Source organism: Loxodonta africana, chromosome 6 (assembly GCF_030014295.1).
Source record: "Loxodonta africana isolate mLoxAfr1 chromosome 6, mLoxAfr1.hap2, whole genome shotgun sequence".
NCBI lineage: Eukaryota > Metazoa > Chordata > Mammalia > Proboscidea > Elephantidae > Loxodonta > Loxodonta africana.
The window spans coordinates 93,675,646-93,700,467 of record NC_087347.1 but is presented as its reverse complement, the minus strand read 5'-3'; the positions used below and the strand labels follow the sequence as shown (position 1 = coordinate 93,700,467).

The 24,822-nt window shown below is 35.5% G+C and overlaps 1 protein-coding gene across 4 annotated transcripts in view; it reads left to right on the top strand.

Annotated features, from left to right (window-relative positions):
* The window catches only part of GALNT13 (polypeptide N-acetylgalactosaminyltransferase 13), a 537,747-nt gene that overhangs the window by 20,735 nt on the left and 492,190 nt on the right, over positions 1–24,822 (top strand). Inside the window, exon 2 of one of the 4 annotated variants that reach the window (XM_064287133.1) lies at positions 14,930–14,947. The exons of the other annotated variants lie outside the window; for them this stretch is intronic. Coding sequence (XP_064143203.1) covers positions 14,930–14,947 — 18 coding nt within the window. The remainder of the gene's footprint in view (positions 1–14,929; positions 14,948–24,822) is intronic. 4 annotated transcript variants of the gene reach the window in all.

The window sequence follows — 24,822 nt, the reverse complement described above, 5'->3', positions numbered from 1 at the left end:
AGCCAGCAGGTCAGAAGTGAGGGGGGTCTGAGGTCTCCTGAGCTACAGCTGGCATCCTGAAGGGGTAGTAAGAAACCCCAAATTTGTAGCCAGCAGGTCAGAAGTGAAGGCGTCTGTGGGGACTCCGGATTTCGTGGCTGGTGTCTGAGGTCTTGGGCTGACTTGACCTTCTGGAGGACCATGTCCTTTAACTCGTAAGATCTGGCCTAACTCTGGGTGATTAGGGTCAGAGGAGGAAGTGCTACCTGGGTAGCTGGTGTGAGAACAGAAGTGGCAGAGAAGTGGGGGTTAGATATTTTCCATGAAAATAGTGAAGCACTGTTTTTCTGAAAATTTAATAAGAACAACTGATATCATTCTTTCCCCCATCCATTCAATAAAAGTACTGGACTAGATACCGTGAAATATACTGAGTTTAATCAAATGGAACATCTGTCTTCAAGAATCACACAGTCTAGTGGAGACATGACATGTACATTAATAACAACATTACAAAACAGACAGTGGTGGCTGCTGTAAGAGAGATACCAAATCAACTGCCAAGAGAGCTAAGAGGCCTTGAAATATACAAATTATGTGGACCTTGGGAGGGAGGGAACAATAGAAGAAATAAAGGAGGAGAAACCAAAAAAAAAAAAAAAAAATACCAAACCCGTTGTTGTGGAGTGGATGCTTTTTCCTAAACACGGTTATAAGAAGTCAGTGAGTTAATTGATTGGAGAAGAATCAGACAAAAACGGGTTTTCTAGATTTTATGTTAGAAGTTATGATAAAGCCAGATTAAAGGCTTTTGAATGCCAGGCAAAGGATTTTAACTTTGTTTTATAGACTGTGGGGAGCCATTGAAGGCTTCTGGAAGAGGAAATGTGTTGATCACCAGCTGAAGTTTAGAAAAGAATGCAATGCTATTAATTATATATGCAAAACAATAGCCCTAAGACATTTTAATCTTTCTTTAAGTAAAGACCCAGCCACTAAAGATTTATTCATTGATTAAAACCTCTTGAATTAGATGGTAACTGAATGAAATATTAAATCCTTTAGGTTTTTCACTGCAAATTAATTGTTAGGAATAAGAGAGACCCCTGGTTTTGTACAGTCAAGTTTAGATATTGTTTTAAAGTGTCACCATATACTTAAGATCTTCACTTTTAGTATTAAAAATAAGCTAATTTGTCCAACAAACATTATTTGAATGCTTGATTGCCTCAGAGTTGAGAATACAAAGATGAAGATATGTTCTTGCTTTTACGTGTAGCAGGGGAGAAAGGAATTCAGAATTATGTAAATGAAATAGCATAACAGTGTTGTACTATCATGAGGAGAGAAGATATATGAAATAAACACAAAAAGTCAATTAAAATAATTGTTGTTCTTTGAAGGAAAAATCTAATTTTCAATTCCATAATGAATACAGCTTATTGAGTAGGAAGTTGGGGACAAAACCATTTAACAAATATTTCACTAGTAAAGTGGGAATGGACGAATCTTCTCTCTATCCACTTGAAGGCCTTGTCATTTAGAGAGCCATGTTGTAGCCGAAATAACTGGCTAAGATAGACTTTTTACCAATTTTGTCTGTCCTCAGCACTTGCAACAGTGCCTGGTTCATAGTGGGTGCTCAATTAATAAGTGTTAAAGGAATGAAGAATGAACATATGATCAGCCTGGTGTGTTCCGAGAGTTCACATGATCACCAAGTAGCCAATTTCAGCTGATGATTAACACACTTGAAATAACTCAATTATCACAACTGAAGTAGACTTTTTTTTGTTGTTATTATTTAGTCTGCACACATTTAGCCCAAATTTAGATTATTTTATTTTATTCTTTATGGGTCTACATAATTTAATTTAAAGCTCAGACTGGCAAATTTATGGCCAAGAGACTATCTTTTGTAATTTATTTTAGAATCTGCCTTGTATTACAGAGGCTTAGATAAGGTGAGGGCACATTGACATTGTAGTAGTGCTATCAGTGGAGAACTCTAGATGGAGCAGGCATGTCATGTGTGATATATGGAATGAATCAATACATAGAGGACACAGCAGGGGCCTTTGTGAAAGTCAGGTTGAGGAACTTTAAACAATATATAGGTTGGTGGTGTATTTGATTCCTCTGTAAAATAGAGATGAGGAAAAAGAAGATAGAAAATAAAGATAAGAAAGTTATATTGGCTACCTTTAAAAGTGAGAGAAATCAAATAAAAATGGAAAATCACAGAGTAAGAGAGGCAACCGTAGAACAGGACACAGGCTAGTCAGTAAGTATGGCTCCATGTAAATATAACTTTGGGAGCAATTGAGGATTGTTCCTCAACGATTTAGTAGCTAGTTAGGGAATATTATTTTTAAAATCAACACTTTATTGAGGTTTACTTTACATGTAATAAAATGCCCCATTGTGTATGGTTTGATGAGTTTTGACAAATGGATACCATGGATCAAACCTTCATGCCCCTTTTTGGTAATTTTCTTCACCTAGCCCGGCACAACCACTGACCTGATTTCTGTAATCATAAATTAGTGTTGCCTATTCTAGAATTTCATGAAGAATGGAATTATATACCATGCAGTCTTGTGTGTCTGGCTACTTTTTCTCTGCACAGTGTTTTTGAATGTATCAGTAGTTCTGTTGCTGAGAAGAATTCCATTGTATGTCTATACCACAATTTGTTCACTCACCTGATGATGGGCATCTGGATTTTTCCATCTTTTGGCTATTGTGAATAAAATTGCTACATTTGTACAGAAATCTTTGTGTGAACATATGTTTTCACATCTCTTGGGCAAATACCAAGTGTTGGAAGTGCTGAGCAGTATGCTAAGTGCATGTTTAATTTTATAAGAAACTACCAAACTGTTTTCCCAAGTTGTTGTACAATTTTATGTTTTCATCAATATTGTAGGAGAGATCTAGCTAGTTCACATCCATGCCAGCACTTAATAGTCAATGTTATTAATTTTAGACATTGTAGTGAGTTATAGTGTTGTCTCATTTGAGATTTTAATTTATTTGATAACTGGTGATATTGAGTATCATTTCGTTTGCTTTTTTCACCAGTATTCTTTTATGAAATGTGTACAGAATTGTTTTTAAATGGGTTGTTTGCCTGTGGCTTGCATTTTTATTTATTTTTTAATAGTGCCTTTCAAAGAGAAGAATTATTTTAATGAAGCCCAATTTATCATTTTTTCTCTTGTGGTTTATTGTTTAGGTATCCTATCTAAGAAATTTTTGTCTCTGCCAAGGTCGTGAAGATTTTTTCCCTGTATTTTTCCTAGAAGGTTTGTAGTTTTAGCTTTTCTGACTAGGTTTATAATCCATTTTGAGTAATTTTTAGTGTACGGTGTGAGGGAAAAATCAAGGTTCCTTCTTTTCCAAAATGGAAATTCAGTTGTTCTAGCATATTTGTTCCTTGGCAATAAGAAAGACTCAGATTTTAGAAACGATAAGAAAAGTATTTTCATATATGTTTTCTAATAAGAATCTATCTATCTATCTATATGTGTATTTTGGAGTCCTGGTGGCACAGTGGTTAAAAGCTTGGCTGCTAACCAAAAAGTCAGCAGTTCGAATCCACCAGCAGCTAAGGATTCTAGCTGTACTTCTTTCAAGACGGATTTGTTTGTTCTTCTGGGAGTCCATGGTATATTCAGTAATCTTCTCCAACATCATAATTCAAATGCATCAGTTCTTCTTCAGTCTTCCTTATTCATTGTTCGCCTTTTTCATGCGTAAGAGGCGAATGAAAATACCATAGCTTGGGTCAGGTGCACCTTACTCCTCAAAGTGACATCTTTATTTTGCAACACCTAATGAGGTCTTTTGCAGCAGATTTGCCCAAAGCCATATGCCATTTGATTTCTGGACTGCTGTTTCCATAGGCGCTGATTGTGGATCTAAGTAAAATGAAATCCTTGACAACTGCAGTCTTTTACCTAGTTATCATTATGTTGTTTATCGGTCCAGTTGTGAAGATTTTTGTTTTCTTTATGTTGAGGTGTAATCCACACTGAAGGCTATAGCCTTTGATCTTCATCAGTAAATGCTTCAGGTCGTTGCTTTTGGCAAGCAAGGTTGTGTCATCTGCATATCACAGGTTGTTAATGAGTGTTCCCCCAATCCTGATGCCCCTTCTTCTTCATATAGTCCACCTTCTTGGGTTATTTGCTCAGCACATGGATTGAATACATATGGTGAAAGGATACAACCCTGGTGCACACCTTCCTTGATTTTAAATCATGCAGTATCCCCTTGTTCTATATTCACCGTAGAAAAAATTAAAATACGAATAAGAATAAAGGAGAAAACTAACCTGAATTCCAACTGGAAAATTATACTATACTAAAATAAAATTTTACTTTTGCAGTTTTTTGATTGATATGAGCATTTTTTCATGCCATGAAGTATTCTTTAAAAAATGACTATAATGGTTGCAAAATATTTTTATTATATATCTATATCATAATTTCCAGGATTTATTTAACCTTTTATCATTAATGTACATGTAGATTGCTTCCAATTTTTTACCACTTAAATAATGCTATTACAGACATTTTTATGAATTTATTATTTAAAATGTTGCTGATTATTTCCCCAGGCTACATTCTTGGTTATGGGATAGTTTTTCAAAGTTATAAATATTTTTAAGACTCTCAGTAGGCATGCCAGTGACTTCCTGGAAATGCTGTTGATCTTCACATCTCATCGTCAGTATATAGGAAATCTTATCTCACCGCAATTTTCATAATTTAATTTAAAACATGTTTGCTAATTACAATAGTTTCTAATAAAAATTTCTTGGAGTTTTCTACGTTTTAAATTTTTTCACATTGGATGTTTGGATCCATGTGTATTTTATTTTAGTGTAATAATGATATATTTTCTTTTTTTTTCAATAGTTACTTACTGGTGAAGTACATTGAATCATTTTTCCTCTCATTACTGCTTTGTGATGTTAAAATTAACATATATTAAACTTTTACATATACCACAGTCTGTTCATAGGCTACCTAGTTGATTCCAAAGAGTCCTGGTGGCACAGTGGTTAAGAGGTCGGCTGCTAACCAAAAATAGTTGACACTTTGAATCTACCAGCGACTCCTTGAAAACCTTCTTAGGCAATTCTACTCTGTCCTGTAGGGTCACTATGAGTCGGAATTGACTTGGCGGCAGCAGGTTTGGTTTTGGTTTATTTGATTCCATTGATTTGCTTTTTAAATCATATTTTAGAACCAAACTATTTTGTTTACTTAAGATTATATTATCTGAAAAAATACTTGACAGACTATAGACTGCTTTAGGATGGGGAATTAATATGTTATAGTTCTAGTCTTGACTTTACTACTTTCATTGTGTCCCCTTGTGTGACACTGCCCTCATCTCTAAAATGAGAGGGTTGGTGTAGACCTAAAAAAAAATATATATATATTTTTTTTAAGCTTTCTTTTATATTCAGATACTATTTTTTTTTTTTTTTTAATGATAAATGAATGGAAAATCTCACCGTATTTCTGAATGGGATCAGGTTATGGGAATATGCCAGAATATTCATCTAAAAAAAAAACATTGTAATAACCAGTATTCTTTATCTTTATTTATTTCATCATTTTTAGAAGCACATTCTCATAGAACTATCATAGTGATTCTATTAGCTTAGTACTAGGAGCTGGGATAGTGGAGATGGAATAGTATACTGGCAAGAACACTGTTGCTGTGGTTGGAAGATCTGATTTTATCATGGCTCTAGCTTTCACTAGAAGTCTAATAAAATCTCACTTCCTCCATCCTTTGAGGGTTAAATAAAATAAACTCCCTCAAAGCTTTATGAATCATAAAATATTCTACCAGAAGACATTAGTACACTGACCCCTAATTTGTTTGTTGTTGTTGTCATAGAGGCAGTCCCTGACTTATGGTGACTCGTACATAATGGAACAAAAAGGTGCAGTTGCAGATCAGACCACCGTGATCCAGAGGGTTTTCATTGGCTGATTTTAGGAAGTAGAACATCGGGACTTTCTAGTCTGTCTGTCTGGAAGCTCCACTGAAACCCGTGCAGCATCATAGAAACATACAAGCCACCACTGACAGACATGTGGTGACTGCACGTGGAGTCCATTGGCCCAAATATTCCTGAATCAAACCCAAAGGGGAGGATTCCACCAATAAACCACTGATGTCTTCCTAACCCTTAATTTACCAGAAGTTAATAGCTCTAAAAACAAAGCATATTCCCAATATAGAAATTCTTTAAAAATATTGTTTTTACTAAAGGGCACTTAAATATATGATTAGCACTTTGGAAGTTTAATTTTCCTTCTATATCGTAATAATATATGATCTTTATTTAAAAAAAATCTTTCAATATACAAAAATATAAGAAAGGATATAAAAACATACCTATGAGCCAACTGCATATAGATTATTATAATTAAAGTTTTGGTGTTTATTTTCTTATATTTCTAGTAGAGATCATACTTTATTTCATTTTTATAACCTATCTTAATTCTCTGCATATTTATTTTGGGCATTTTCTCACATCATTAAATATTCCTTAAAATGCAATTTGATGGCTGTATATTATTCCAAATGGAAACCCTGGTGGCATAGTGGTTTTTTTTTTTTTTTTTTTTTCTTATTACTCCAGATAATATAGTATGATTTTTTAAAAAAAACATATCCCAATTGACATGTATTTCTCTGACTTTTAAAGTGGAGGATACAAAATTAAAAATCTTTATTAATTATTAGATCATACCAAACCAAAAACCAAACCCAGTGCCGTCGAGTCATTTCTGACTCATAGCGACCCTGTAGGACAGAGTAGAACTGCCCCATAGAGTTTCCAAGGACCACCTGGCGGATTCAAACTGCTGACCCTTTGGTTAGCAGTTGTAGCACTTAACCACTACACCACCAGGGTTTCCTATTCATTCATAACTGTCCTTTATTCTGCTGCCATTTAATATGGTTCTGTTGTGTTTTGCCCTCCTTTGAAGTAATATTTTCATTGTCATTTATTTCATTATTAATATACCTATTTTAGGCATGCTTGATTCTACTCATTATTTTACAGACTGTGAGTTTGGTCTCAAAAAGTATATTCCTAAAGGTGAGAAATTTTTCTTGAGGAAATTGACACTCTTGGTGAACTAAGTTTGTGTGCATTATCATCATCTTTGGTATTATTAGAGCTACAGCTTATTAAGTGTCTACTATATTGCTAGGCAAAGAGCCTTGGTGGTACAGTGGTTTTTTACTGGGTATATTTCTAGGCAAAGAGCCTTGGTGGTACAGTGGTTAATGAACCTGGCTGCTAACCAAAGGAGCCCTGGTGGCACAGTAGTTAAGAACTTGGCTGCTAACCAAAAGGTTGGCAGTTTGAATCCACCAGCTGCTTCTTGGAAACCCTACTGGGCAGTTGCACTCTATCCTAAAGGGTCGCTATGAGTTGGAATCCATTTGACAGCAACAGGTTTGTTTTTTTTTGGCTAACCAAAAGGTTGGCAGTTCGAACCCACCAGCTGTTCCAGGGGAGAAAGATGTGGCGGTCTGCTTCTATAAAGATTTACGGATCTATGTTTTTTCCCTTTATTTCCCTCTTCCCTGCCCAACAACACTAACATAAATCTATGAGGGAAGGGAGTTTTTTTTTTTTTTTTTCCTATTTATTATATTGCTGTATTTCCGGGCCTAGAATTACCTGGCATATCAGATGTGTGAATGAGGGAGGAGTACTGAATAATTACTTGCTTTGTGTTGTAATGATAGAAGGATCTGCAGAGCAAGATTCAACTTTTGTTCCAAAAATAATTTACCACTAGAGAGAATCATTTCAAGACTCTAGAAATCTATACACAACACAAACAGTATATAAATATGATCAATATATAAAGAAAGCATGAAATTTTCAAATATGGGTTTTTCAACAGCTGAAAGAATCAAAGATTTTTTCTTTTATCACATAATTTTATAGTAATAAAAAATGTACATTATTATGAGTGCTAAATTTTCTCACATTTCATAGAAATTTTAAAAATATTTTATAGCCACTGATTATAACCATTCTTCAAAGTTCCAGTCATAACTACATAGGAAGAGTGAAAACATGGCTTGTCCCACATCACAAAATAATTCAGTCTGGATGCTGAAGGTGATAACAAGAAGTCTTCATTCCTGATTTAATATGCTATCACAAATGCACTTCTCCATCTTTTTAGGATTAGAATAAAAATAAAATATTTTATACTTCTATAAAGATATGAGATACAAGAGCGGGGAGGGAGGGAGGGAGAGGGGTTTTCACTAATTAGATAGTAGATAAGAACTATTTTAGGTGAAGGGAAAGACAACACACAATACAGGAGAGGTCAGCACAATTGGACTTAACCAAAAGCAGAGAAGCCACCTGAATAAATTGAACGCTTCAAAGGCCAGTGTGGCAGGGGTGGGGTTTTGGGGACCATGGTTTCAGGGGACATCTAAGTTAATTGGCATAATAAAATCTATTAAGAAAACATTCTGCATCCCACTTTGGAAAGTGGCGTCTGGGGTCTTAAACCCTAGCAAGCGGCCATCTAAGATGCATCAGTTGGTCTCAGCCCACCTGGAGCAAAGGAGAATGAAGAACAGCAAAGACATAAAGTAATTATGAGTCCAAGAAACAGAAAGGGCCACATAAACCAGAGACTACATCATTCTGAGACCCAAAGAGCTAGATGGTGCCCGGCTACAACCCATGACTACCGTGACAGGGAATACAACAGAGAACCCCTGAGGAAGCAGTAGAGCAGTGGGATGCAGGCCCCAAATCCTCGTAAAAAGACCAAACTTAATGGTCCAACTGAGACTAGAAGGAGCCCAGAGGTCATAGTCCCCAGACCCTCTGTTAGCCCAAGACAGGAACCATTCCCAAAGCCAACTCTTCAGACAGGGATTGGACTGGACTATGGGATAGAAAATGATGCTGGTGAAGAGTGAGCTTCTTGGATCAAGTAGACACGTGAGACTGTGTGGGCAGCTCCTGTCTGGGGAAGAGATGAGAGGGGAGAGGGGGGTAGAAGCTGGCCGAATATATGCGAAAATAGAGAGTGGAGGGAAGGAGTGTGCTGTTTCATTAGAGGGAGAGCAACTAGGAGTACATAGCAAGGTGTATATAAGTTTTTGTATGAGAGACTGACTTGGTTTGTAAGCTTTCATTTAAAGCACAATAAAAAAAATTGATATCTAAGCAACCACTTAGATAAAAGCTAGAAGGAACACACACACACACACACACACACAGTATCCAGGATACTATTAAGCTGATTTTCCATTAGAGTTTTATTAGAAAACAAAGGATATTTATAGACAGTTTTGAAAAACCAAAGATACCCCCAAAACATAGCACTTGCATGTTTAATATTTGAATTTTTCCCTCTAAACTTCTAGGAGGTTACTATGCTTCCTGTGAGTTAGTTCCTGCTAGATCCAATATAACATGGAGAAATTAGGAAAAGCAGTGGAGAGCACCTGAGTCTCAGAATGAGGTTGGATGGAGTTCTCTGTTGCCTTCATGTTTTTTTCACTCTATAAAAATAATGAAAAAAAAAAAAAAAGAGATATGAATACATATCTAACCAAGTTACCTGTACTTGGAAAAAGGGTGAGGAAATAATAAAGATATGTAATCCTTTACCAACTCATGTAAGCAAGTTGCTGTATTGGTTGTCATATTTCACAATTTGCATTTCTCATTTCTCAGGACAAAAGGAGCTTTAAATGTTAGGAGCTAGGTCATAATATGTGCATAGAATTTTTAGTACATACACAGAGTAAAACTTACTAAATGTTTTTAGTAAGTTATATTAGAACACTTTAGAATTGGTACTTATATGAATAAGAGCAAATAGAAAGAACTGTATAAAAACAGTCATTGAATTACAGAGCTGGTAGCAAACTTAGAAATCATCTAGCCTAACTTTTTTCAAACTTTTCAAAATTCTGAATGACATAGAACACATTTTTTCAAATAAAATCTTTTGTAAATACAATTTATAAATAGATAAAATACAGAACTTTTCAGTGTAATGGAGGAGCTGGTGGTCCATATTAATTTTTGTTTCTTTTTTTAACAAGGATACTGAGATTGAAAAAGAGTGCATCAATTATCAAAGTTAGGCAAGAAGTAGGAGACCAAACTAAAACTACTCAGAGTCTTGAGAATCCCAAACTAGTTCCTTCTTTAGAAGTTGTAGTGAGCATGAAAAGTCCTATAAAACTTGTACCCTTTTTTTTTGCCTCATGAGTTTTATAACGTTTCTTCCTGAAATCAATCACTGTATCATCAAGACTTACAGTTGCTTACCAAGAATTACTTAATATTCATTAATACACTATTCTTAATGCACTTTGGTGAGATATATTTTATAGCTCAAGTACTAGCAACTCATGGGAGAAAGATGTGGCAGTCTGCTTCATAAAGTTTACAGCCTTGGAAACCCTAGGGGACAGTTCTACTCTGTCCTGTGAGTCGGAATGCAGTCAATGGCAACAGGTTTGATTTTTGGCTTACTAGCAACTCATTGAAACCTTTTATGCAACTTGTGGCTGTGTGCTGTCGAGTCATAGCAACCGTATAGGACAGAGTATACTACCCCATAGGGTTTCCAAGGAGCGGCTGGTAGATTTGAACTGCCAACCTTTTGGTTAGCAGCCTCAGTTCTTAACCACTTTGCCACCAGGGCTCCAGTTTTCCTCTGCACTCATATAGTACCTTATCTAAACTTCTTCCATTATCTTTCTACTTTCTAGTTTTTATTGTGTTTTTTTTTGCTAATTGGAAGCAGTTTGAGTTTGGGATTTATGATTTGTATGTGACCTCAGAAAATCATCTACCAAGTATCTTTCGTAGAGCAGGCATAGAACCAATGTTTGGTGAATGAATAAACTTTGATCTAGTTTGGATACTGTCTTAGCTATCTGATGCTGCAATAACATAGTGGATGGCTTTAACAAAAAAAAAAAAAAAATTCTCACAGTTTAGGAGGTTGGAAGTCTGAATTTAGGGTGCTGGGTCTAGGGGAAGGCTTGCACTCTCTATCTGCTCTGGGGGAAGGTCCTTGTCTCTTTTTAGCTTCTACTCCTTGGCGATCATGTGTCATGGCTTCTATCTTCCCATATCTCTATTTTCTTGCTTAGTCTGTTCTTTTACATCTCAAAAGAGAATGATTTAAGATACACCCTACACTAATACTGCCGTAGTAACATAATAAAGAAAACCTATTCCAAAATAGAATTATAACCACAGCTATAAACCAAAACCAAACCCGTAGCTTACAAGTTGATTCTGACTCATAGTGATTCTAGTGATTCTATAGGACAGAGTAAAACTGCCTCGTAGGGTTTCCAAGGAGCAGCTGGTGGATTTGAACTGCAGACCTTTTGGTTAGCAGCTGATCTCTTAATCACTGTGCAACAGGGCTGCAACCACAGCTATAGGGGTTAGGATTTACAAAACATTTTGAGGGGACACAATTCAATCCATAACAGATACCCTGTCCTACTTACAGTGGCTCTTTGAGGATCTTAAAATTGGTTATTTACATGTACATCAACCAGAATGATATGAACAAGATAATGCATAGATTGATGCTTGCTATGAATATTTCGTGCACTCAATAAGTATTTGTTTGGATGAACATTTGAAATAGGTCTACATCAAAGCTAAAGGACAACTTGATGTTACCAATGATTTGTAGACATGTACTTTTTTTTTTTTTTACTTTGACTAGTTCCTGAAATAGCCTTGACATTGTGCTTTTTTTTCCTTTGAACTATCTTGCTGCCTTAATATTCTTCTTGGCTATTAGCTGAAAAGGTTTGAACCCACCCAGAGGCACCTTGGAAGACAGTCCCGGTGATCTGCTTCCAGAAGACCACAGCCTTGAAAACCTTATGGAGCAGTACTACTCTGTGCACATGGGGTTGCCATGAGCCAGAATTGACTCAAAGGCAATCAGCAATAACAGTGGTTATCCACAGTGGACTTTAGTGTGGGACAGACCTGCATTTTAATACCAAATCTGTCATTTCCACCAGGTACGACCTTGTGCAAACCATTTACCGTTGTGAGAGTCAGCTTCTTCATTTTGATAATAAGAATAATTCATTCGATCAATGTCTACGGAGTACCTACTGTATGTTAGACAATTCTCTAGATGCTGAGATAAATCAGTAAATAAAATAGAAAAATATTGTGGAGCTTGCATACTAGTAGGGGGTAGAAATAGACAAATAAAATGAATGAATAACATATATAGTATGTTAGATAGTAATAAGTGCTATTAAAAAAATCAAAATGGGTGAGGGGCATTAGGACTTGGGAGGGGTGGTAGTGAGGGCAAGGTTGGAGATCAGTCTTGCCACAACTGAGATATTCTTCTTGCCTTGTGTCTTTTTTTTGTGTGTCTTAGGCTGTGTTCTTTAGTGAAGCAGAACCAGTAAAGGATATCTATTTATCTGTCTGTCTGCCTGTCTATCTATCTATCATATCTAAATACTCTAGATAAAGGAAAAAAGTGTTTTTTTTTTTTAAGTGATGAGTAGAAACTCAGAATTTTTGATTAGTATATTATATGGGTACCACCATTAGAAATAACTGAAATTATTTTATGCCGATTCTCTGGTTTGCATATGACTTTTCTGTTGTTTTGTTTTTGCTCGTGTGTGTGTATAAATGTACACATTAATTAGGGGAAAGAAAGCTAAGAATGATTTGGGCAACGTATTTGTTACTAGTTTGAATTTAAGGCAATATACATGTCCTGTATAAGACAGTATACATGTCTTATAAACTATATTGTCTTCATGAGATTATTTTCGTCTTCTTTTAAGCTTGTCATGGCATCCTACTACAATTGGCTAAAGCCCAAATTCTCACTATGCCTTCAAATCTGTGGATCGTTGGTTCGTAACCCTGAATGCATGTTAGAGTCACCTAGAGAGCTTGAAAACAAATGCTTTTGGCTAGATACCACCCCCCCGCCACCCCGCTTTCTGATTTAACTGGTCTCTGGTATGATCTTTGGCTGGTATGATCCAGGCATTGGTGGTTTTTAAAATTTCTCCTAATTCTAATGCAGAACCTGTATCTTAGGACAAGTGGCTTAGCTGGTCTCACCCCTACTTCTTGCCCCAACCTCGTCTCCTGACATTCTGTCCATCACACAGGCCTTCTTTCCGTCTACCCAACTTCAAGTTATGCCCATCTCAGGGCCTTTGCATTTTCTACTCCAGCTACTCAAAATGCTTTTCCAAAATTCATGCATTTATATTTCAACAAATATTTATTGATCACCTACTCTTCCTACTGTGAACAAAGCTGAAAGAAAAAAAAAAAGAAGACAAATCTCCCTTAGCCTGGCTGCCTCCTTTCATCATTGAAGGATTCAGTTTAAATATTACATCCGTGCACTCTTTACCTGACCATCCCAATTGAAATAGCCTTTCCCAGCTCTTCTCTATCGGCTTACCCTTTTTTAATTTCTTCATAGCCTTTATCTTATTATTGATTGTGAATTTGTCTTATGTATTTCTGTGTTACTGTATTTATCACCTTTAAAGCATATGTACTGTGAAGGTGAAAATTTTGCCTGTCTCATTCAACATTTCATTCTCAGTGCCTACAATAGTATTGACTGGGGCATAGTAGATACTCAGTAATTAATCAATTATATAAGGTAACTAAATGTGGCCCCTATAGTTCCTAAGCTGATGTTTATTTACCACAAAATTAATGAAGCTAAAGCTTTAGGGCCTCTTACAACCATGAATAATTTTCAATTCTGTATTCTTTGTAAATAGGACCTCCAAAAAAATAGGGAGTATCTAAGTTTTATGGTACCAAAAATTGATAAATTTTTGGTACCATAAAACTTAGATACTCCCTATTCCTAAACTAAATTTTCTTCCAACCTAACTAGGTATTAATTTATCAGAGTAGTATTTTATCACTTCAGTTGGACTAATAAAATAATTCTACCTTAAAGAGGAACAGGCTGTGTTGAAATCCCTTGAGTTAAGTGAATAAAACTTTTGGGACCAAAAATAAATGTTTGAGGTACTATATTTTTACATAAATAACGCACACCTTCTAGGTAAGAGAACTATGCTAATTTTTTTACAGCAACGTGTAAGAAAAAAAAAAAGGCACCGTGGTGCTTATGAAAATACCTTATGGGGAAAGGGAGTGGTGGGCAAAAAAAACGTAGAAAAAAAACGTGTACATTATTTGTGGAAAAATACGGTAATACCTTATTTTGGAAAACAATATGAAGTCTCATTAGCTATTGCTGCAGAAACAGATTTTTCTTCAATCCGCAGTGTTGAGCTATTTACAATAAGTAGCATAGTAGATGTATTTAATTTTATACTAAGGAGCCCATGTGGCATAGTGGTTAAAGCGCTCATCTGCTAACTGGAAGATCGGCGGTTCAAACCCACAAACCATTCCTCGGGATAAAGATATGGCAGTCTGCTTCCCTAAAGATTAAAGCACTGAAAACCCTATTGGGCAGTTCTACCCTGTCTTGTAGGATCTATGAGTTTGACTCGATGGCAGTGAGTTTTAGGGTAAGTGATTAATTGCTGCAGAACGTTTAATGTTTGCATAATTTTTAGAACTCTTTTTGGCAAAAATGAATAACAAATATGTGAATTGGCTGTCTTCAGTTCTTGATTGAAAATGATATGAAAGTAGACTTTAAAAAATGGTGATGTGTATGTTTAAATAAATTCAAACTTTATTTAGGATAAAGTATTGAAATAGTTCGATCTATAGAAAATTATAGCCTATTAGCTTTAAATAAATTGATACATCATCTGTCTTTAAGGTCTTTTAAATGTTGCTCTTATCAATGTGAAAGAACGCTTACATTTGAGAAAGACCTTCTGAACAAGTATTGTACTTGAATTAAAATCTAAGAGTAGTAAGCTGCCATTCAAGGCCCTTCATAATTTGACTTAAATATTCTTTTCCACCCATTGCCTCTCCCGGGAAAGGGTGGTACCATTCTTCAAAGCATTCATGAATCTTTTCTGCTTTGTGCTTTTGTTCAAGCCTTTTACATGTCCAGACTCTCCTTGCTATTCAGAGTGTGATCCTCTGATAAGCAGCATCGGTATAACCTGGGAGTGCCTTAGAAAAGTTCAGAATCTGAGTTCCCACCCAAATCTACTAAATCAGAATCTGTATAGTAACAAGATCCCCAGGAGATTCACATACACATTAAAGTTTTAGAAGTGCAGTCCAAAGTACACTCTCCTTTAACTTTGCAATTTTTGAAGTTCTTTCTACCTTTTCCATAATAGCACACTCAACTACTCTCTGCCTCTTGAAGTATTCCCTGCTTCCTTAGAGAAATGTCATCTCTCAGTTTTGGGAATTGAAGTCTTCCTCTAGTAAAATGGCTTTCAAGCAGATTTTCCAAAAATGCTCATGTATCTATCTTTGCACGCTTCTCAGAATGAATATATTCATGCTTCCCAGAATATTACAAATGGTGTGCTGAATTTAGTGCAAACCAAATTTCTCAGTGGTAAGAAGAAAGACTATAGGCTCCCTAAGCTACTATTTAATTGCTAGGATTGCTGGTTTTCAGAGTCAGAAACTTTCCATCATCTCTCTCCATGACTAAGACAGTAGTGTAGGACAGAAAGCTGCAGAGGCTTTTTACATTTTCATTATCGGGGAGATCCTATAGAGGTATGCTTGAAACATCACATCTACTTGGAAACCTACAGTGAAGCAGCCTGGGTGTGAAGCCTTGCTTTGCCACATACAATATGAATTTGGCAAATATCTCCATTTTCTAAGCCTTAATTTCCTCATCTATTAAGTAGAGATAATAACAATACAATAATATACTACCTACTCATATTATTAGGATTAAATTATGAAATGTCTGCAGAAAATTTAGCGTAGTACTTAATAATGAACATTATGAATTGACTCTGATTATGCTTTTTTTTTTTTTAAATCTAGTTACTGTCATATGGCTATACGAGGGAAGTTCACATACAATTTCTTAAAACTAAATTATTTAATTTATGTTTTCTTCTAGTGAATTACACCAAATCAGTGGTTTTGAACCTTAAGTATGGATCTTCTCGTGAAACTTGTCAGTGAGTCAGCTAGCCATGCTTGTTTAAATAATGTGTCAGGTTGCTGAGGGGCAGGGGATCAAAAATTAATGTGGTAATAAAGGCTTCCTTGCTTTTGAACCAATCAATACCTGTAAGTGAATCAGAGGCACTTATAACTAAATATTCAGGAATGAATTAAAAATAGATTCACTGTCGTTGGAGTCAGAGATCTGATATTATGGTGTCTACCAAAATTTAGTTACCTGAAATACATATCCCTCTTTAGCATCCTCCCTTTATTGCTTATCCATTTTAGTAGGTGTTGATATGCCTGGATGCTTAAAAGGACATTGAAACGTTGAGCCCTTTACTCAGTAATAGCTTTGAAAATGCAAATCATAATCATTCTGTAGTAGAACCTTTGTATATACACCATACAAAGACATTTATATGTATAATTCTATATATTCTTCAAACTAATTAAAAATATAACAAATCTGAAAAAAAATAGAAAAAGACAGTTTTAGCATCTAAAGCTAGTTTGCTTCTTATGAGGAAAGTAAATGAATTCAAATTTTTAAATCTGGAAAGATGGCCATTTAGCTTGGTAAAAAATCAGCAAAAACAAATGGAAGGTAGGTCATATTCATTCCTAGATCCCAGAATTCAACTGATGAAGGCTCAAGGAGCTCTATTCTGTATAAGGCATTTTGCTAAGTGCTGGGATATGGCATTGAGCCAGAGAATCCAGCCAACACAGAAAAGAAACTTTAAAAACAGAATTGGAAATTGAGTTACAGTTGTAATAAATTCTTCTAATCTGAAATGATATGATAGCATGGAAATGGTGACCTGATCTTAAATGGGATAAGGCCCTAGGGCAAGGAGGAATTGACAGCATTTGAGGGACTGAAGATGTGTTAATATTGCTGGAGTACAGAGACCAAGGAGGCTAGTGGTGGGTCAACTCAGTTTAGGCCATATTAAGAAATATTAAGAGTTTTCTTTTAATTATAAAGCAATGGAACATCATTGAAGGATTTTAAATAGGGAAGTCATAAGGTTATATGTGCACTTAAAATATAATTAACTTCTATGTGAAAAATAGAAGACATGAAGAAGTGAGTGAGAGACAATACCTGTTAAGATGTTATTTCAGTATTCCAGGAGGGCATATGGTTTCTTGGACAAGGTTCATGGCAATAGAGATGGAGAATAGGAAGAGTAGATGGAAAGATTTAGGAAGAGCAATGAGCATAGCTTGGAGATAGATATTGATAACTGTTTAGAGGTGAATGAGAGGGAGCTGATCAAGATGGCCTCAGGTGTCCTGCTTGCACTGTTGCATGGGTGATAGTGACCTTTACTGGAAACATGAGTTAAGTTTTGAATATTTCATACCTGATGTGTTTTTGAGAGATTTAAATGTTGAAAACTATCTGTAAGATAGATGAAAGAGTTCTATGCTTACCATTTAAACGTAGAAATTTGTTGTGTCACCTTTCTTGAAATGTTGATAGACAACAGAAGAAGGCTCCTAAAGAATTTAGATGCATGTAGTGGTTTGCAAGCTTTGTTTCTTAGAGCCCGAAGGTACCGTGAAGATGCCTCAGAGTACCTATGTGTACTGAAGAGTGGACCAGGCCTTCAACCTCCATTTCAGCTAAAGAAGCTTTACTTTTACCAGTTTTATAAATTGTGATTTTGGATGCCATTTTATTAAAAAAAAAGAACTGTGCTCAAAAATTTAAAAATAGTCCATACGTTCATAGACAGAAGCTCTCTAATATGTTATTAAAAGAAAGGGAGGAATCTTAGTTTATATCCCTTAAATATAAGGATGAAGTTATGAAGGGCAACTATTATACTTACCTTGCAAAATGTGTCTTTAGAGACTGACTGTTGGGTTGAAGAGACTTTTGTTTGGTCTCATGCAAAGTTATTTTCATTCTTGTGATATTATTGAAAGACCATCTTCAGAAACAGAGCGAGCAGCAGTTGCTTTAATTCATGATATGATATGGTGAGTTTTGCCCTGTCACTTGAGATCAGCAATTCACTGAACCAGTCCTGCTTTCAGATTTTCTCTAGTTGCATAGAATGCAAATTAGTGGTCCACGTCCAATATTCCTTTCCCTGGGATGGAATAACCTGAGATATATTTTCCTTGCTAGTTACTTTTTCCAAGTCTTATCATTAATTTATTAGCTGTTCTATCATTCTTATTACTATAGCATCATTGCAGGATTAGTGAGGAGCCTTGCCCTTTTTTCTTGCTATGAAGAACAAATAATTACCACACACAGAAGGCCCTTCTCCTACAGGAACTGAAAAGGTATATAATTTCAGCTTTCTGATGATTTTTCGAACTGACACTCAACTCTAACAAATGTGTGCTGGGAGAAATTAACATCTTTTCTTTCATATTTCACTACAATACACAAGCACAAACACAGTTCCAGGATTTATCATTTTAGGCAAGTGAAATGTTAGGATACAAAGTGATAGGCTCAGAGAAAAGTTATACTGTGAAATAAAACTTTGTGATCCATTTGCAAGGAGGGAAACATACTTGGCCGATCTTAGTGAGTAAATACTGCTACATTTATTTAAATATTGATCTGTTTTCAGTGGAAGGATTACATGAATTTCAAAATGTGGATGTTGTAAGTATATGCATAGCATTTTCTACTGTGCTACAAATACTGTGCTGTGTCACTTCACAAGTCTGTAAATAGGTTGCTGATAACTGCAAATTCTGTTGTTTAAGTTGTAACCTGTCATCTATCACCAATCTTGTATATTGAAGGCAGTGTACCTAAGGAAAAATGGTGACAGGGACAGATTAGTTTCTACATAGCATTTGTCAGTGTAGGTAGGTCCCTCATTTTATAGGTGAGAAGTTTGACTGTTTATAGCAGGTAATACAGGCCCTGTTCGAAGATCTACTCTGTAATTCTTTTAACGAGGATTGTGATGAAGCTGCAACTTCTATACTTGCCTTACAGATATCCATTGAATGATCTTAATCAAGAAGCATGTTTCATTTTCCAAAAGGACTTACAGTTAATCACATAAATGCAACTTTATTTATGAAAATTACGGATGACAGTAGTTTTAATCTGTCTGGGGGAAAAAAAAAGAACGTATGCAATTAAAAGTTTTGGTATTTACTATACCAGGGTGCTGAGAATATTTAAGGCCAGAATATGTGCTGAAAAGTATTGTTAGCTTTTGAAAAGAAAAAAAAAAAGAATGAAGTTACTTAATTTATTGAAAAACAAAAAAACCCAGTGCCGTCGTGTGGATTCCGACTCATAGCGACCCTGTAGGACAGAGTAGAACTGTCCCACAGAGTTTCCAAGGAGCGCCTGGCGGATTCAAACTGCCGACCCTTTGCTTAGCAGCCGTAGCACTTTATCTACGCCACCAGGGTTTCCAAATTTATTGAAAGGAGAGCTATTTCTACTTGGAAATAATTTAGTATATTTTATAAAGTTAATCTGTCAAAAACACAGAAAAAAGTAATCTTGAAATGGGTTTATTTTGTTTATAAACCCACTGCCATTGAGTTGATTCCCGACTATAGCGACCCTATAGGACAGGGTAGAACTGCCCCATAGAGTTTCTAAGAAGTGCCTGGTGGATTTAAACTGCTAATCTCTTGGCTAGCAGTCGTTGCACCAGGGTTTCCATTTTGTTTATAGGTTGTCTAATATTTTCTCTTACGGGAGTGTAAAATTTGGTATCAATAATAGGTAATGAAATTTGCTATGGTTTCTTTAATTTTTGCTCAACTTATGGTATAAATATAAATGTTACTTTCATCTTTGCCAATTCTAGGTTCAAATAGAATTTCCAAAAAAAAAAAACTGATGCAGGTTATTATAAACCAAAAAAACCAAACCCACTGTTGTGGAATCGGTTCTGACTCACAGTGACTCTATGAGGCAGAGTAGAACCACCCCATAGGGCTTCCAAGGAGCGCCTGGTTGATTTGAATTGCCAACCTTTTGGTTAGCACCCCAACACTTAACCACTACGCCACCAGGATCCCTGGGTTATTATAGTAGTTAGAAAAATATAATTTTTTTATGACATTGAAATATATCAACTCCAAATTTATGTCATCTCAAATGAGAAAGTGTCCTTTTTTTTTTTTTGCCTTTTAAAAAGTTATTTCTAAGTAAAAATTAAGATAAATGTTAATCAAACGGTTTTTTTATTTATAAACTAATTACTGGAAAGTTGGACTTAGATTATGCATTTAAAATGATGTAATTTAATTCTCTTCCTCTCCCATTTAATTTTGTTGTTTGTTGGGTTATCCGATAAAGTTCCTCTGTGACTAACCATCGAAGTGTTCAATGCATGATAGCTCGTGTTCACAGTAGTGAAAGATTTCAGTTTTAGGCATGCTTTCAAGGTCTGACTTCCAAATATGACAAGCTAAAACGAGATTACATTTGCATAATAAAGTAGTAAAGTGAAATTTATTCCATTGCAATCCTTTATGTGCTTGGCGTTCTACTTTAATTTTCTAACACTTGCTTAACATGTGCCAGTGTGTGTGGTCTTAATGAAATGAACATATTTTCTTCTGTGCCCTTCGTAGTGTGCCATACTGGCATTTTCAAGAAAGATGTCATTGACCTTGTTCCTTTTCAAGGAAATACTGTGTTTCTTCCTAAAAGAAAGGAAAGATAACATGAAAGCAAGGCAGGTCAATGTTTAATGGTGTCACAGAACTGCAGTACCTTTTACTGGTTAGCTTAAGGAAAGATGTATCATATTTGATTATACCTGTCAACTTTAATTTTAGAGTTTTATTTTTTACAATAAAATGCTTCTTAAAGGAAATCTATTGAATGCTAATTCTATTTTAATTTATTTCTGGAGACTTCAGCTTTAAATGTTTAACGAAAGGCTTAATTCTTAAACTGTGTTGCGGTCAGGGATATTTTGCAATATAATGCTTTGAGTGCTTACGTCCTAGGATTTATGAAGAATTTGAAATGAAAAAAAAATAGAGGCCTGCTTTATTAAAACGTTAAATTATTTTTGTAACTGACTACTTAGATCATTGGCAATAATCATCATTTTTAGCACAATCACTCTTGTCCTAGATGTGTGGCAGTGTGTTTGGGGGATAGTCTAATAAAGGGTGCTAGCTTAGCACCAGGTGGTTTTGTTATACTACATCCACACAGAGAAGTTATCATCAAGTATATCCTAAAAATGAGTTTTAAAGAAACAAGATTTCTGTTACCATTAATGTTATTTAAATCTTGTTATTTGAATTGCATAAATTCTAACTTATTTTATTTTCATAGATATATTACAATCTTTCTTTAAGCCAAATGATGAGTACCCCACCACTGAATTGTTTCCTTTTTGCTTTAATCACTTTAAATTGAAGTGTAATTTGCACATAGTTAACATTCACTAATTTTAAGTGTGTGTTAGTTATGATGAGTTTGGCCCAATGTTGTGTAACCACCTGCCTACCCCTCATTCCTCCTCTACCACCTGGAAATCTCTGGTCCGCTTTTTGTAACTATAGTTTATTGTTTTACTCGTCACTGACACTTGTTTTCTTTTTTGTCTTTTTTCTTCTCTTTGCTTCCTTTTTGTTTGTATTTTTGCTATCAAGTTTACTGATCTTATTTTTGTAGTATTGAATCTGTTATTAATCCTACCCAGTTTATCTTTTATTTCTAATATTGTATTTTCATCTCTACATGGGCTTCTGTAATAAAAATAAACATAATTCTCAAATGTTAGAGTTACCTGAAATAATTTTGACCATTATTATCCCTATAATTACTGAGAAAAAATGTGTTGTTCTACATGAGTTGTACCAAATTACAGTAGCCAGACTATTTAGGATCAAATACTGTCTTGGATGTTTGACCTTAACGATTCAGTACCTTTGGGCCTTTCTTCTGTTAAATGGGGGAAGTAATTGTGTCTACCTCTTAGGATTAATTGACATTATCTATATATAGCACTTAACAGCAAATAGTAAGTTCTCAATAAGTACTAACTATTATTATTATTGGTGGTGCAGTGGTTAAGAGCTACGGCTGCAAACCAAAGGTCGGCAGTTCCAATCCACTCGCCACTCATTAGAAACCCAATGGGGCAGTTCTACTCTGTCCAATAGCGTTACTACGAGTCAGAATCAACTCAACGGCACTGGGTTTATTATTATTACTGAGTATTTATGATTTTTGAAATGACAGTACATAGATAAGTAATTATGTTTATCATTTCTAAGTCTCAGGAGCATCACTTTTTCAAGAAAAGGATACCATCTCTCAAAAACTTCTCACCCTCAAAAGGAAGCTTAAATGTCAATTTCTCTTTGAAGCTTTTTTTGACAATATCCTGCCCAGACACCCAACACCCCTCCTCACCCTATATATATAATATAACCTTCCCTTACTGGTAGTAGATTTGTACGGAGGACCTCTTCCTGTTCACTTGGTATTCCTCATTAACGTGTGTTTTTACATTGAACTTTAGTGATGATTTTTTTATGAATTTCTTCCCATTGGACCATGAGATCCTGGAGGGCATGGGTTTTCATCTTATTCGTTGTATTTTTCAGCACCAAACACTGTACCTGGCATACCAAAATAAAAAAAAAAAACCTCTCTGCCATCAAGTCAACTCCAAATCATAGCGACCCTATAGGACAGAGCAGAACTGCCCCATATAGTTTCCAAGGAGCAACTATTGGATTCGAACTGCAGACTTTTTGGTTGGCAGCCGTAACTCTTAACCACTGTGCCACCAGGGCTCCATACCTGGCACAATAGGTGCTTAATATTAAAGAGCAATATACAACAAAATAAACAAAATCTAGAAAAAAAACAACTTTCGCATGTGCCATTTTCATTTTATCAGTTATAGTGAGTGTTTCATCTTATCGCATTCACAGGCTTGCTTCTTACTTATCTCAACAACTCGTAGGATATAAAAAGTTTACTCTGACATCATATGAAAGCATGTCCTGACTGAATGTCTCCTAGAAGACTTCCAGGCCGGTTTGCCTGATCCATTTTCATATTTCATTATTGATCAAAATGTAGTTCAGGAAGCTGAATTTGGTGATGGTTTGCAATACTGCATTTGTATTGGAAATCTTCGGCTGTATTTAGTTTCCTTGGTATAAGTTGTTATGTGATCTCAGTGTGGTTGTCAGGTCAGAGCACTTTTGCACTTTTGTGGTAGCTCTGAAACTGGCGCTTGGCCAGATTTATAAGCATTATCTACAAGCAATGTGGAATTGCTAGATAGCATTACCAACAATAAGGTTTTGAGACACTGGGCAGAAGCCCAGGGGAGATGGCTTTCTCCTACTATTTGATTCTGGAGGTAAAAAGACAACTATATCTCTGTGATTTTTGCCTCACTACTTTATATTTGCTTTATGTGGTAAAGAGTTGGCTTCAAAACATCAAATGCTTAGTGTGGAGGTTGATTTACGCTGGAAGAATGTCACGTAGAGATGGTAACACTTTTTTGTTTTTACTTTGGACTTACTTATCAGAGGAAAACCATGTCATACTCAAAAGTATATATTGCTTATTTAAAAAAAAAAAAAAGATTGTACTGTTCCAAATGAGATGTTCCAGTTTTAATTAAATGCCATGTGTAGTAGTCAGCATTTGCTGTGGCTACAACAATATATTTGATCATATGATAAATGTCAACAATATAAATACCAGAATTTGGTGGTAGCACATTTGAAAATTACTGACCTGGAGACATGGTCCCAGTAGGTCTTAATTTGAATATATGGACACTCACAATCATAGAGTTGCTTTGTACATTTATTCCTTATCCCCAAATCCTTTTATCCCAAGTTTATTCCAATCATGTGTGTTTAGATTCAGTGTTCAGGACTAGTGTTTGAAGAAGTAAAGCAGCCTGTTCGTGGAAAGCCTCTGAAAAGAATTCAGCATGCCCAAGGTATCAAGGCTGTTTTGAAGGTAGGAAATAGGTGAAGGGGAGAATTATAAGAGATAACTGGAAATTTAGGGAAAAGGCAGCTCACACAGGGTCTTCTAGGTCCTGGTAAAGCTTTGGATTTCATCTGAACTCAGGTGACTAGTTAGAATGAGAATTCTGATTTATGCATAAATTAGGCAATGTATGGAGTCAAACGAACAGTAAATGTCAGAGAGTATAGGAAGAGGGGATGGTGCTCTTACCCTTTGAGAGTCTTCATACTGGATTTAAGTTAAACCTTAAAGGATTTGATAATATGCCAAATTTGGATACTCTTGGCAATGCCATATGTTTGCAATAGGAGATGGAGGTGCAAATAAGGAGAAAAATTTAGCAGTATTGTTAAAATGTTTTGGCCAGTGCATCCAGAATGCTAGAATCCTCTCCTAATCAAAATTTCCTAGGAAGTTTCTAAGGAATCAATGCATAGTGATATAAAACAAGGCAAAGAAACAGTTTACAAAGCTAGATTTGGTTGTGCTGAAACTCCATTTTTCTGATTTATTTTTGACCAGAATGGTCTAGAATCAAAGTACAGCAGTAAGTCTGCTTCATATATCTCAAGCTCTTTGTATAAACTGAAGTCTCAAATCATACTCCCCTTTTGCTATAAAAGGCCACATCCTCTAGGGCCCGAAGGAAAGACATAAAGAGTGGAGAGGGCTTACTCTGATT